Source organism: Botrytis sinoallii (assembly GCF_014898435.1).
Source record: "Botrytis sinoallii strain Bc 23 chromosome Unknown BSIN_012, whole genome shotgun sequence".
NCBI classification, from domain to species: Eukaryota; Fungi; Ascomycota; class Leotiomycetes; order Helotiales; family Sclerotiniaceae; genus Botrytis; species Botrytis sinoallii.
In genome coordinates, this window is record NW_024066039.1 from 1663618 (window position 1) to 1677680 (window position 14063).

The 14063-nt window shown below is 38.7% G+C and overlaps 2 protein-coding genes across 2 annotated transcripts; both read right to left on the minus strand.

Annotated features, from left to right (window-relative positions):
- Positions 1 to 7942: 7942 nt before the first annotated feature.
- Positions 7943 to 10826, minus strand: EAF02_007428 (uncharacterized protein; the record flags this gene model as incomplete). Its single annotated transcript, XM_038903476.1, has 5 exons — positions 7943 to 8394; positions 8456 to 9614; positions 9779 to 9974; positions 10030 to 10256; positions 10782 to 10826. 5 exons carry the CDS (start codon positions 10824 to 10826, stop codon positions 7943 to 7945), a joined length of 2079 nt encoding a protein of 692 aa, XP_038756955.1.
- Positions 10827 to 12688: 1862 nt separating this feature from the next.
- EAF02_007429 (uncharacterized protein) lies at positions 12689 to 13852 on the minus strand. The gene is made up of 4 exons (XM_038903477.1): positions 13674 to 13852; positions 13489 to 13565; positions 13114 to 13410; positions 12689 to 13036 (listed from the first exon to the last, which is right to left on the minus strand). The coding sequence occupies exons 1-4, from the start codon at positions 13689 to 13691 to the stop codon at positions 12967 to 12969; spliced, it is 462 nt and encodes a 153-aa protein (XP_038756956.1). The 5' UTR covers positions 13692 to 13852; the 3' UTR covers positions 12689 to 12966.
- Between the last annotated feature and the right edge of the window lie 211 nt (positions 13853 to 14063).

The window sequence follows — 14063 nt, forward strand, 5'->3', positions numbered from 1 at the left end:
GAGAAGGATTCAATCGTACTTGGTCTAGCTGATTATCTATAAATAACTGATATTGAGATAGATCTAGATTAACTTTTAGGAATCTCTATCATTATATTACAAACTCTCTTTCGAAAATAATCATCCTGAAAGATTGAAACTTTTTTTAACTGCTCGATTGCTTTCTAACTAGATAATTGCCTCTAACGATTCAAGCTCCTCTATAATATATCCGGATTGGATTCCAGTCTACTGCCTTTCGAGAAGGCCCTACACAATATCGGGTGTGGGATGAATATTAGCCAATAAAAAGCCAGGGTTACTTTCATACTTCATTCTAAGTACTATGGTCGGAACCCCTGTATTCTCTGTATCTATTGCCTCCAAACTATTATTATTTTCTTTGACAAAACTCCCAGGATCAGGTATTGTTACCTCCTGTTCCTGAGCAGCTAAATTACGGGCTCGCTATATTCCTATCTGCACTTAGATGTTATAATCCATAGGAGTAGCAAAAGCCGGTCTTTTATTCACATCTCCTGACGTCGGAGCAATATATAGCCATAGAATCCCTACCATCTCCTGGCGCTGGAGAGCTGTCTAATAGTCCGGGGGATAGTCAGATGAACTTCCCTTTGCTCAGTATCTCACCCACTCTCTGCTTTCCACCCCCCAGATGATCATCTTCTTTAGAGTTCTCAAAATATAAAGAAGATAATTGATCATCTGAAATGCGCATAGTGAATGAGTCTAGGGACAATAACTGGCCTGCTAATACAATAAAGGTGTCTGTATCGTTATCATCGTTTTCGATAAGGATTCCATCCATATCTATATGATTAGTAATATCCAACAGTCTAGCTGATCGCCTCAGCTGATTTGTGGGCATAGTGTTAACCTATTGGCTAAAGTAATTCTATTTATAAGTAAACGTTTTATCAAAACGACATTCCGAGAAACAATAACTCGATTAAGCATTGATATCCAGATGTGGTAGATTTGTGTACTAGGGATATATCCAATTAAATACTCAATGTGTATTTAAGGATTTGTTTTATACTATTTTATTAGTGCTTCAGCCTTGCATTCCTTATCCAAGGGGTATGCTCGGCATCCATATCTGTAAGTTGAACTTCAGTCAGGCTGAAGATTATCAGTAATCTTAATAGTAAGTAATGGATCACTTTCTTTCAGATACAATCAAAATCATTTATCTAACACTTGATTCAATAACTTAAATAATCTTGTCTTCAGGGGACTAATGTTATAGAGATAGATAGTAGCTATTATAGCCTTTGCCTAGAGTTTAATTAGTAACCCTGCGGATAACCGCATTTTGATTTGCTTGGTTACCAACTCTTGCCCCGCTCGCTTAGCTCCTTCATTAGTCTCGTGAGTATAGCTAGGGAGAGCTCAAGCTCGATTCCCTCAATCTCAATCCATTTTTCAAACACTATATAACCTATGATTCCAATAATAAAAATATCGTTATCCTACTTGATCACTACAATCGAAAGTCTATACTTTCTATAAACCCAGGCAAAATAACTCTAGATAATCAGGAACACCTTATTATAAATCCTTCTTATTAAGAAATACAGAACAAAGGTCCAGGTGATCAGCCAGTGCCTTCCCCGAATCAAGGAGACGACTTTAGTAGGGCCCCACTACACACCAGGGTGTCGAACGGATCCCACTAGAGGCCTTACGAAAGAGGTAGCGGCAGAGCAGTTTCAGGAATGGTGGAACAAGCGCACACACGATTAGATCACCATATTCTCTGATGGATCGGAACAGACCGACAAGGATGGTAGGCGAGTAGGATATGGATATGTTGTATATAGAGGATAGATGGTAGTATGCGAAGGAAACGGTGGATTGTATTACAACTCTTATGTATTCGATGTGGAAGCGATCGGGGCATACCGAGGCCTTCAAGTAGTGATCAGAAATATTATTAGCATAAAACAAATGGAAATCTGTATGTGTATCAATAGCATATCGGTGATATGGGGAATGAGAGGCATAGCCTCTATTACATCGCAGTGGGCTTTCCTCAAATGTTACAAACTGATGCAAACGCACTCGATCCAGATTAAATGGTTGTTAGGTTATATAGGGATCAAAGGGAATAAGCATGTGGATGTACTCACTAATAAAGGGACAAGAAAATCAGCCTCAGAGCATACGAATCGATTTATAGCAAGCAGTATCCATTCTATAGCAAAAAACTGCTATAAAATCGGCAGTACAGGTATAATGGATCAAACAGAAACCAATACTCTCCAAACAGTACCAGAAATAAAATCTAAAGAGTACAAATAAATACTCTAATGAACTAGAACTCTTACAAGCTACTCTCCATCGTATGTTAACGATTCACTCAGTATATAACGATTTCGAAAGCTATTACTGATGATTTAAACACAAGGAAGCAACAATCCATTGCTTATGTGGCGCATACAAATTCCCCAAGCATATCGTGCACTACCACAAAGTTCTTGTGATCTACAAAACCTGGTTCCCAGATATTAGGCCTAAATATTTACTCTGCAATTGGGTGGCTCAAGAACAACTACTGAAACAGCTAATGTACATATCAGTCAAGTTCACTGAATTTATTGTTATAATAGATTTCTATAGGAGTATATGTCCTAGAACGCTATTAGAAGAATAGAAAGAGGAAATGGAAATAAATTGATCGATCTGGGTGAATACAAATACAGAATAGGAGGCGATCGATATAGCAAGGTTATAAAGAATAAAATCGATATATGCAATATTCTGCGCTGCACTAGAATACATATAAAAGCTATTTTTACAGGATAAAGCAGTTCTCAATCAAAACATTATATAAAAGATCGGAAAGCGTGCACGGAGGCGTTCAGAGGATCGGAGACAAAAGCGCAAGCGCACTAGCTATCGTTTGGGAGGCTATTGAGGGTATTGAGACCTCATTTTTAGGAGAGGGGGATCATGTAAATTAGAGATTATCCCGCAGTTAGCCCAACCGTAATGCCCCCTGGGAGGCTCGCCTATACGGCCCGGTTGAAAATTACTAATAATAATAATAATAATAATTATTAAGAAATAGCTAAATAGCTTTCCGCTATACATTTCTTTAATAACCAATAGCCATATTGCTCTGTTAAGTATACAAGAGAAATCGAACAAATCCTATTATATCTTATAAAAAGATCTGGGTGGTTGATAATCATTAGGTACTTTGGAGATTATCTGTTTTGTATATATACATATACAATTAGAGTATTCTTGTTTTAGAAGGCCTTTAATCCTTATTCCTTTTATAGCAAATACTAAATATTCAAGTGCTTCCTTTTCAAGATGTTCTGTTTTCTTGTACTATAATTCTGCTTGATTCTTCCTTAGGATTGGAGTGTCCCTTAATCGTCTAAAGGATTTGTTAATCTTACAAAAAGCAATAGGATATATGAGATTACAATTTGAGATTAGAATAGAAGAATAAAAGGAATAAGACTTCATTTCTAAAAATACAAGATTGTTATATCTAATATACTGAGCATATACCTTACTCTCTATTATATCCCTAAAGTGTAGAGTAATATTAAAACCACTAAATTATAAACCTAATTTAAACAATTATGCCTCGGAAACAATATTGATATGGAAACCAGGAATCAGAGCGATATCTATAAGGATCAGATCCTTATCATTAAGAATGCCTCTCATTGTTCTCTGACCTCTTCCAACAACTTGATAGAATATTAATCCTGAGTCCACCTGATCATCCTCGGAGGATTGATAGTATAATTGATTATTCAAAAGAGATATATCGTTGATAACATGCAATGCTCTATAGTTATCAAGGAGGGTAAAGTTATAGAATTCAAACTTTAGTCTTGAAGTCGAGTTGATTGTGAATATCTTTAGTATGGTAATATCTATGAATTTGTCTGGCATTTTAGCAATAGATAAAGTGGTATTATAAGATGATTCTTTTATTTATCCCTTACTCCTGAAAATACTGTGAAGGTATTTCCATTTGTTCATAATTCTTTGTTTAATCTCCTTGATCTAATCTGTAGAGAGAGTTATACTTAAATAATCAATACATTTTCCAATCAAAGCAATTTCCATTTTATTATAATTTTTAGAATTCTATTTATAAAAGTTATGCCTTTATTTATCTTTCTTAAATATATAAAAACATTTTGCTTTTCCAATATTCTTATCAGAATAGGAATCCTTAGATTGATCTTGTGAAATTCCTTTGAATGGAATAGGTGGTTTGGACTGCTCGATAATATAGATTCCTTTTATCTTAGGTAATACAGTATCGCAGCTTATAATACCCCCGAATATTGTAGCTACCTATTAAAGCATCTAATATTCTTAACCTAAGTGAATCTTTTCATCAATCTCATCGATTTTATATTGAGCCTATAAAGATGCCATCCTAATCCCAATAGCATTGAGGAAAGTGCAGATGATTAATAGTCCATAAATATCTAGAAATCTGTATACAGATATCTTTGAATAAGCAATGCCCCAATCCCAAAACCATTTGATTGGATCAGTTTATCCACTGAATACCTGAGCAATCAGTGTACAGTATTTGAATTGAACAATCATTTCAATGACTTGATGAGATAATGCCAATTTGTTATGGAACAAAAGGATCACTTTATGAAGTGGCTAAGCTTTTGATCCCTTATTTGAGAAGAATAGTTCTATAAAATAAATTGGATCAACAATTGATTAGATCTATTTATAGATTTGTTGATAGGATTTGTACTTGTTATCATATATCATTTTCTCATTATGATATAATCTATCAAGAATAGTAAATAAGGGAATTACATCGATAATAGATATAAGTATAAACTTAGATAATAGCAAAGGAGCAATTGGGTGATCAATTGATTCCTTCATTTCTGTATTCCCATCTTCACTTTTCTGTTCAGAATACTTGGTATAATATTTAACGAGCTTTGCCTCATAAACGTGCCGCTTAGCCCTATCCTGTTTCTATCGAATGCTCTTGAGAGTTAAAGGAATAGGTAAAGCTGTGGTTAGCCAATCGATTACTTCAAATAATGATTCTAAGGAGAGAGAGACTAAAGGATTTGTTTTTAATAGAAATTCAGGATCAATTTTATTTCAAATATCTTCTAACTAACATTTAACCCTAAGAGCATCATACCAGACTGGCCAATCCGACTGGGTGATAAGATATACTGATGGATATATATATTACATTGACATGATTGATCCGAGTATTTCGGCAATGAAAATTTGGATTTTCAGATATGAATCGTGATATACCCATTCTTGATTACAAGAGTGATCTATAGCAAGATAGCTGTATTTAAACGCGAATCGGGCTTATAACTATTGTACAGGATAATAGCATATCATAATAGAGGGGAATGATTGAACAATAATAGTATAAGTATAAGAATATATATATCTCCTTATCTACAATTAAAACTGATCTCTTTTCGTAGAGAAGAGATTGGATTATATACTAGGTGATCTTCGGGTACCAATTACAGAAGCAGTGATCGGTTCTACGGCCGATCCGGTTATCATTGTTCCGCTCCGGAGTATTCTATATAATGAATACCTGATCATCACATGATCTGATCCACGTGGTCTACAACACCGTTTCCGTCACAAGTATACAAATAAACTGAATGAAATAGTTTTAGTAATTATAGAAATGAGTATTTTGGAGGAGTATTAGGATTAGTTCTGTAGGGTTATATCATACGGTGAATTCCGTGACATTTTTCTAATAAGTTTTTCTAATAAGTTTTCTTAATAAGGTTTTTTAAATATAAGTTTTTTTAAACATAATTAATAGTATATTCACTTACTTAATAATATAAGTATAATAATACTATATCTATTAACTATATATTATTTATTAGTTATTGTTGATTCGAGAAGGATACGAAAGACGTAGCACTCACGTATTCGTAGGTCCTAAATGTCTAATTGTATTCTATCTAAAGAGCTAGCTAAGTGGGAAAATAGTAGGCCTTATATAGTCACTACTGAAAGAGCTAGTCTCTTTCGCATTCGCTTAATACCTTTATCACGGAGGTAATAGCTATGTCTAATGGTCACTTTGATCAGGAGATAGGTATATAGAGTGATAATAAACTAGATTGACTTGAGGTGTGATCATAAGGATCATACCTGCTTTATATACCCTGATCAGGCGATGGAGTCGCCTAATTAGGTATATAGGGTACACAAATGAACTGAGTGAAATAGTTTTAGTAATCATGGGAATGAGTACTCCGGAGGAGTACTAGGATTAATACCGTAGGGTTACACTATACGGTGAATTCCGTGACAACCTTTGATACAGTAGCTATTGTATTAAAGTGATTCCTTTGAAGTAAATACCCTTGTTCACACAGTTATATATTCAATAAGTAAACTATTACGGAGGTAATAGCTATGTCTAATGGTCACTTTGATCAGAAGATAGGTATATAGAGTGATAATAAACTAGATTGACTTGAGGTGTGATCATAAGGATCATATCTGGTTTATATACCCTGATCAGGTGACGGAGTTGCCTAATTAGGTATATAGGGTATACAAATGAACTGAGTGAAATAGTTTTAGTAATCATGGGAATGAGTACTCCGGAGGAGTACTAGGATTAATACTGTAGGGTTACACTATATGATGAATTCCGTGACATAAACTAATATAATAGAATATTAAAGTAATAGTTAATTCGAGTCTATTAGAATATTAAATACTTATATTCTTATTATTCTAATAAAATTATATTGAATCTTCTTAACTCTATTTCTTTATATTAAAATTCAATTTTATCTAGCTTCGGGCTTAATTATTACTTATCTTGAGTATTTATTCAACACTAGTAATTCGCTATTGTATACAGTCACTGTGTATAGATAGTAGCCGATCACCTAAATTGTCACAGGGTGACACTAAGCCCTTTCTGTCCTGTCCTGTCCTGCTATATATGTGAGAGTAAGGTAGAACTTTCAGTTCTACCTCCTAGTCTTTTGGGCGTTTAGCTCAGCGGTAAAGCTTCTGAATACTCCCAGAAGTGATCCCGTGACATAAATCATACTAAAAAATAGTGATTTACTATATTTTGTATAATTATTTATTAATATTTATAATCATTTTTTTCAATTAAATCTTTCTATATATATTATTTATATAATAATGATCGATATTCTCAGTTTCTTAAGTTTAATTTGTTGAACTAGTTAAACAGCTAGATTTCAGCTATTTTGAACTAGATTTCATAGTAAGGCGGAGGATAGATTCTATGACTTGACTACGATTTTTTCTCGGAGTTTTTTTAAATTACAAACAAAGAATTGCGTTTTAGTTGTTATAAGCTAGAGTCCGAGGGATGAAAGAGTAAAACCGTGGAACCGTCTTCAATTTTGAAGTGAGAGTAATTCGCCGTATGATAATATATTAGTATACATTTAACCTTCAGACTATTTTTCATGCGAATGTCTAAATAAAGTATTGGGCTTGGAATGCCATATTTCAAAGCTGCATGATCATAATTGAAAAGTAATTTTGTGAAAACTTGAAAGCGTTTTAATGAAATTGCTGTCCTTGGTCGTCCTTATCTGTATCTCCACGAAGAAAGACGATGTCTCGATCTCATCACCGTACTAAAATTACATCCCACCTTCTGGAATCACAATATACGCGCTTCTTTCCCAATATTCCAAGTTAGAGAAGTAGTGACTACATGCTTCATCAACACATACACAAGCTTCATCATGGACATTAATGAATTTTCCACATCGACAGAACGGGTTCAACATATCATTTTCCAGTAGGGGCAGTGATACAAATCCAAGCGGATGCCATCTAGGAGGGAATGCATGTCGAAATTACTTGAAAGCCAGCTATCCCCCTCTTCCAGTCGTCGGTAAGTTAGTAGTTCGGTTTGTACAGCTGCTCACAGTTTTCCTACAACATCGCTTCGTCCATAGAAGTTATTGTTCGGTTCGTCGTGGTCGCACACTGGAGAATGTGTTTCCGTCTCCGCTTCATTTTCATCTCTATCTCCACTTCGTTCATTCATGTCGACGTCACTATCACTGCCATACTCTAGAAAAGCCGAGAAATCGTCGCCGCGATTCATCGGGTTCACACTTGAACGCGTTGTGACTTCGCTGGATCTTCTTTCATTCCCAGCGTAGCGTAAAACACTGCAAAAGACGTTCCATCCTAATCTTGCATCGGAAGTCCATGATGAAATAAGCGTGCGGGGGATCTTATCCGCAATATCAATTGGCTCGAGAAGTTCATGACTGCATTCGTTTGCATTGTCTCGGTCTGTAAGCGCTTTCATCGAGATGGCTGCCCGATCAAGAGGATTTGCACCATTTGCTAAAAGGCACACCAGAACTGCAAGTATGCCAAAAAGATTCTCGTCTTCGCACCCACTTTCTGCAAGATGTAAAGCTACCAGAACAAGTGAGTGGAGGGGTAATAGCTGGAGTTTGTGCCCACACTTTTGACAGTGTTTCATAAAAAAGCCCGCTTGGCGTATCGATCTTAGGGGCATATGATGGTCCAAAAATACGGCCGATACAGTGACAAATAGTTTGGACGGAGGTATGACAGAACATGTGCTTCCAACCGATTGGGATGGAAGCATTGCCTCCAGCTAAGTGAGAGCGGACGCACGGCGAATCTGCATCCCATCTCCCACAAATGTCAACTTCTTCTCCCGGCCAATGATTCAAGTCTTTGAAAGAATTGTCTACAGTTAATGGTGAGCAAGACGTATGTGATTTCAGGATTGCCATCATGAGATTATCCAAGACTGTGTGGCCACGATCGTTGATGAAGAGCTTGCGCACAGAGCTGTATTCGCCCATCTGATTCACCAATGCGTCGAGAATATTGCAACATGTTTTAGACCCATCTAAAAAGCTTGTTGCTAGATGTAAAGGATAGAGATTACTATTCAGCACGACTGTAGTTTCGATTCTGGGCAAAATCTTCCAAAAGAGCTTCGGATTCCTGGTCATGATGGCGAAACCAAAACACTCCATCAATAAAGCAGAAGATGAAGTTTTCGCAGCTTCTGACAATGACGTGGTAGTGATAGGCAGATCAAAGGCGCAAATATTACTGAAGAGATTATTTTTCAACGCAGCTCTCAGCTTTCTCGCAAAGTTGGTGGGATTGCGATTGGCTTGCCATCTCTTCCAAGTATCAGGGTCACGGGTATCCAAATCTCCATTCTCCCAGTCTTCACTTTCTGGCTCTCCACTCACCGAGTCTTCACTGTCGCTCAAGCCTTCTGAGTAGACAGAACCAGGACTCGATATTCCTGAGTAATAGACACCGATGTTTGCGTGAATGGCCCACCGGCATAATTGAGCTGGATGGAGGTTTGAATCTGATGATTCACCAATGATATCAATGGCAGCGCTACTCCTAGGGGTTGCTGGTATCTCTCCATTGAAGTTTGGCGTATTTGACAAGGATTGTGATACTTTATCTCGATAGCGATCAAATTCGAGAATATCTGACGTCCAATTTCTTGGCCCAACGCCCCAATACTTGGCTGTCTTGAAGGAGAATAGCCAAATTGATAAAGCCATGTTGTTAGTGTCCTAAGATAATGTTAGATAAAGCTACTATGTATGTGAGCCATATGTAGCCTGTTGCAATATGTGCCTTACATTTTCTCTAGTTTGCCCATACGCTGTAAAAGCTTTTCGTGATCACCACCAAGAAAAAGATCCGTTCTTTCGCGCTGAAATTTTCCTCTTAATACAAGCACAGTAGGAGATGGCGCATCTGACAGAGATGGGCCGTTAATAAAAGGACTGCCTCCGATCCTGTTGGCACTTGGACTGACTACAGAGATGTCACTTGGCGTCGAGTCTGTTGTCCAGTATGGGGATCGATGATTGGCTGCTGCAGATGTAGACGACGAGAATGCACGATATGGTAAGTTCCAACGTATGAAACTAGCAAAAGTATCAGTAATCAATGATTAATGTAGTAAACGTGTTTAAATATTACGTATTTCCGCCTGAGTATAGTACTGCCATGTTTTTATTGTGTGTCCTCTCTAGCTCAACTATGTGTCGACGAAGTCGCTTCTTGTCTATCTCACCTCCTTTGTATCTAATAACAGTAGTAGATGTGCTATCATCCCGGACGCGTTTTCCGAGGGCAGTGACAGCAGCTTCCTTTTTTTCTTTAGGGACGGACTTTGTCAAGTTCCATTTCTTCAGATAGTACTTGTACTGGTATTCACTGTGAATACATAGTCAGTATGAAGTGCCTAGCCCATTCATGGTGAGTAGTCTTCACTTACAGAGCCGAGAATTGTAATCTTGATTTGATTTTTGATTTGATTTCATTTACGTCCACGTTCAGTCTAAGACTATATAGGACGGCTAGGCCTCTAGAGGCTCTAGCAGGTAACTTTTTATTCTACAAAGATGGATATATTCGATTTAGGGAAGTGAAAACAAATGTTGGGGACCAGTGCCCACTTATTATACGCATTGCATATAATAAGAATTTGTAATCTTCTTTCATTATTCTAGCAACGTCTGTTACGTTACGATTGTTATCGACGTATAAGGAACGTATTGTGGGCTGAAATAGATCCCATCTTTTGGCATAAGGAACGCTAAGGAAGTAAGGGTCGAGTTCTTGCGATATGCTCGAAGCCATGAGTAAGAGAAAATGATGTGTTCAATATATATCTGGAAGGCCATGATCAAACATGCGAGGGAAATTGTCTGTTTATATAGAGAACTCACAAGGCTGAATGCTACCATATCAATGCTCGAAAGGATGAAGTACATGGTAAAGTTTCACTGGGTCGTTAAAAAAGCGTGTGGAGGCTTGCCTAGGTATTGCCAGTGGCGTCTTTAGCTAGCCGATGGTGGGAGCACGATAGCACCACGTCTGCCGACTGTGCATTCGGTGAGTGGGCGGGTAATAGAACAATAGAGCAATGGCCAATGGGAATCTATCAGAACGTTACATACTTACACCCCACTTATGAACAGCCTCAGGGGCATTGATATGCACACTATCTGACACAGCGTGAACAAAAGGACAATGGCCAATGATCATTATGCAAACATAGCTCGCATAAGCAGCTTCCAATGCGTCACCTGACAAGGGTGAGCAGGACTGTTGAGCAAGGATTCTTTTAACCGAAAACAAAAGTTGAACAGCGAATTATAGTCATTTCCAGACGACCAGCATTTACTTCAGACAAAAGAACACAACCCAACCAGGAAGAAGATAATCACTAGCGGCTGCTGATAATGTCACAGCTCATGAACATAGGAAGAGTACCCAATGAAAAACTACAACAAAGTTCAAGAATTCAATGCTTTTGCTGTGATTCGAATGTGACCTTCCTCGGAAATTGTAAACTAGATGATCATCGATTAAAAGTGCCAAGATATGGATTGATCTCCTAGGTAGGTCAGAAACGTAGGGATTCTGGAAATTCTTGGGATGTTCGCCCGAACATACTATTGGCTGAAGCCACAACAAACAGGATCATAACACTGAACAGGTCAAGAATTTGAGGGATTAGGCAATGTATATTCTGACCTGAGTAGCACAGATCCTATAGATTGTAGTTTAGACTGCATGAGAGCAATAGATCTGGAACATCTACGTCAAATGTCAGTTTTGAGGCTTGCCAGATATGTTGTCTTTTCTCAAAAGAGTGGAATACGGGTGCGTTATGCTCCGAGACTATCACGCCCGGACACAACTACCAAGTATTGTATATAGCTGTCCCCTCCGCTCCTATATCTACACATCTTTACCGTTCTTCGATCTCTTCTTCTTTCCCAATTCAAATCCAAAGACCTTGGTTGTGACTTGCACTAGGTAGCTATAGGACAATGGCTCCCGTGAAGATTAAAGGGCAAGGCGAGGCCCGAGAAAGGTATGCTACCTGATTCTTGGTATTCTTCTGATTATTGTGTTGAGATAGCGGTTTTAACAGTCTTCATGTAGTCCTGAACATACTTCAAGGGATTATTTCTCGAGAGCCACTACCGAACCTCATATATCTTCTGACAGTGTGGTGGTCGAAACCTGCGACGTTATCACAAGACCAGCTTTCGTTCACGAATACCTCCATATCCGGCGAGCGTGTACACCTTCCTCATATCAGAGTTCTTACCACTTGATTCGTCAATGCTCTCAGGATAGGCAGCATGATCTCCAAGGGATCGGTGCGCAATTTGGGGACGTTTTTTGGACGATTTTCGCCAGACACTTTCGGCGGATATCCCACCATTTCTAGACCTCACAAGCTATTGTCCATATCACTCTCAGCTACTGCTATCTGATTTGCAAGGCGAGGGTACTTCTGCATTAAAACAAGCAAAGGATGCAGCCACCTACCAATCAGATGATTAATGCCATGTGACGAAAACGAGGTTGTTGGTGCAGGCATAGTAGGGGGAATATCAGCTGCTGAAAGGACCATCCGCTGTGGGCCATGGTATTAGTGGCACACAACGAAGAAGACAGGAGCTGTTCCAACGGGGTTCATAGAAGAGGTCTTTGACAGTATGGAAATTGGGGGCAGGGAATCTATGCTTTCGTAATCCAAACAACATGGCCCAATGGTCATTGAGGCCAAGGTTATGGATACGTACAAGATGATAGCGACCACTGAAAGGATATCATGAGGTGTAGAGGAGCCTGCATAGAAAGGATGGGAACTGCCCAAGATCGGGCAAAATGACAAAGAATTTCACGTGTTTCACACCAAGGCAATGAAGAAGGTTAATATTCTTGACGTAATTTCATATTTGCCCATAGCTCGCTATTAATTATAGCTGTGTTCCGACCGTAGTCAAGCAGTAGGTTGGTATCTCAGGCTTATGTGCCATAATATCCATGCAAATATGTGAACCATCCATCCTTGATAACCAGTATGATACAGCGTAAATGTATCCGAGTAATTTACTTGAGAGGAATGAAACGGGAAGAGTGGGTAGCACCGATACCGGGTCTTCCGTGCTTGACTGGGCGGCTGTTTTGGAGTTAGTATGAGCTTCCATTGCGAATAACTTCAAGCTTTCGCACAGAACATAATAGGAAATAACTTACTAAGAGATAGAGAATTCGGCCAAGTAGTGACCAACCATCTCAGGCTTGATTTCGACTTGGTTGAACTCCTTTCCGGAGTAGATACCGATAACGCTGCCAATCATCTCTGGGACGACGATCATGTCTCTCAAGTGAGTCTTGACCAAATCTGGCTTCTCGTTTGGCTGAGCCTCTTGCTTGGCCTTGCGGAGCTTCTTGATGAGACCCATAGGCTTGCGCTTCAAACCACGGTTGAACCTACGGCGAGCACGAGCGTGGACGACATCGCGGAGTTGGTCGGAGGAGAGGTCGAGGAGTCTATTCGAAGAATATAGGGTTAGCTACTATGAGATCCCCTTTGATATTCATGTTGTGGATTTGTTAAGGTAGGCATACTGGTCGAGGTCGATTCCACGGTAGGAAAACTTGCGGAATGCTCTCTTTGCCTTGATCTCGGCAGCCTTTTGGGCATCCTATTAAATTGGAAAAATTGGTTAGCCTCCCATTTCATTCCAAGCTGCCTCCATAATTTCCAAAGAAATTGGCTTCAGAAATCCCAAACAAAAAAATCGACTGCTCACATATTCTTCGTCGGCCATCTTTGCGGTTGGGTTCTTTCAAAGGTTGTCGAAAGGATGGAGTTGTCGTAAAGGAAATGTTCGCCGCCAAACTGAGTCCAAGTGCCAGAAAGTTTGCAAATTTTGGTCTCGCTTAGATTTCGGCGCTAAAATAGGGCAAATATCCCAGATGACCTCTCAGCCTCGTGCTTTTCCCCATGCAAATATCGATGCCGTATCAAATCAAGGATAACAAGGGTGTTTGGAGGGGTGTCAGATAGTAGATAAAAGGATTATGAGTGGCCTTGATTGGCGTCTGAATTTTATGTAGAGGATAATATGGGGTTCTGTACGGCTTTCAGATAACCTTGATTTCACAAGTGAAGATTTTCCAGCAGTATTTGTTGGCAAGCA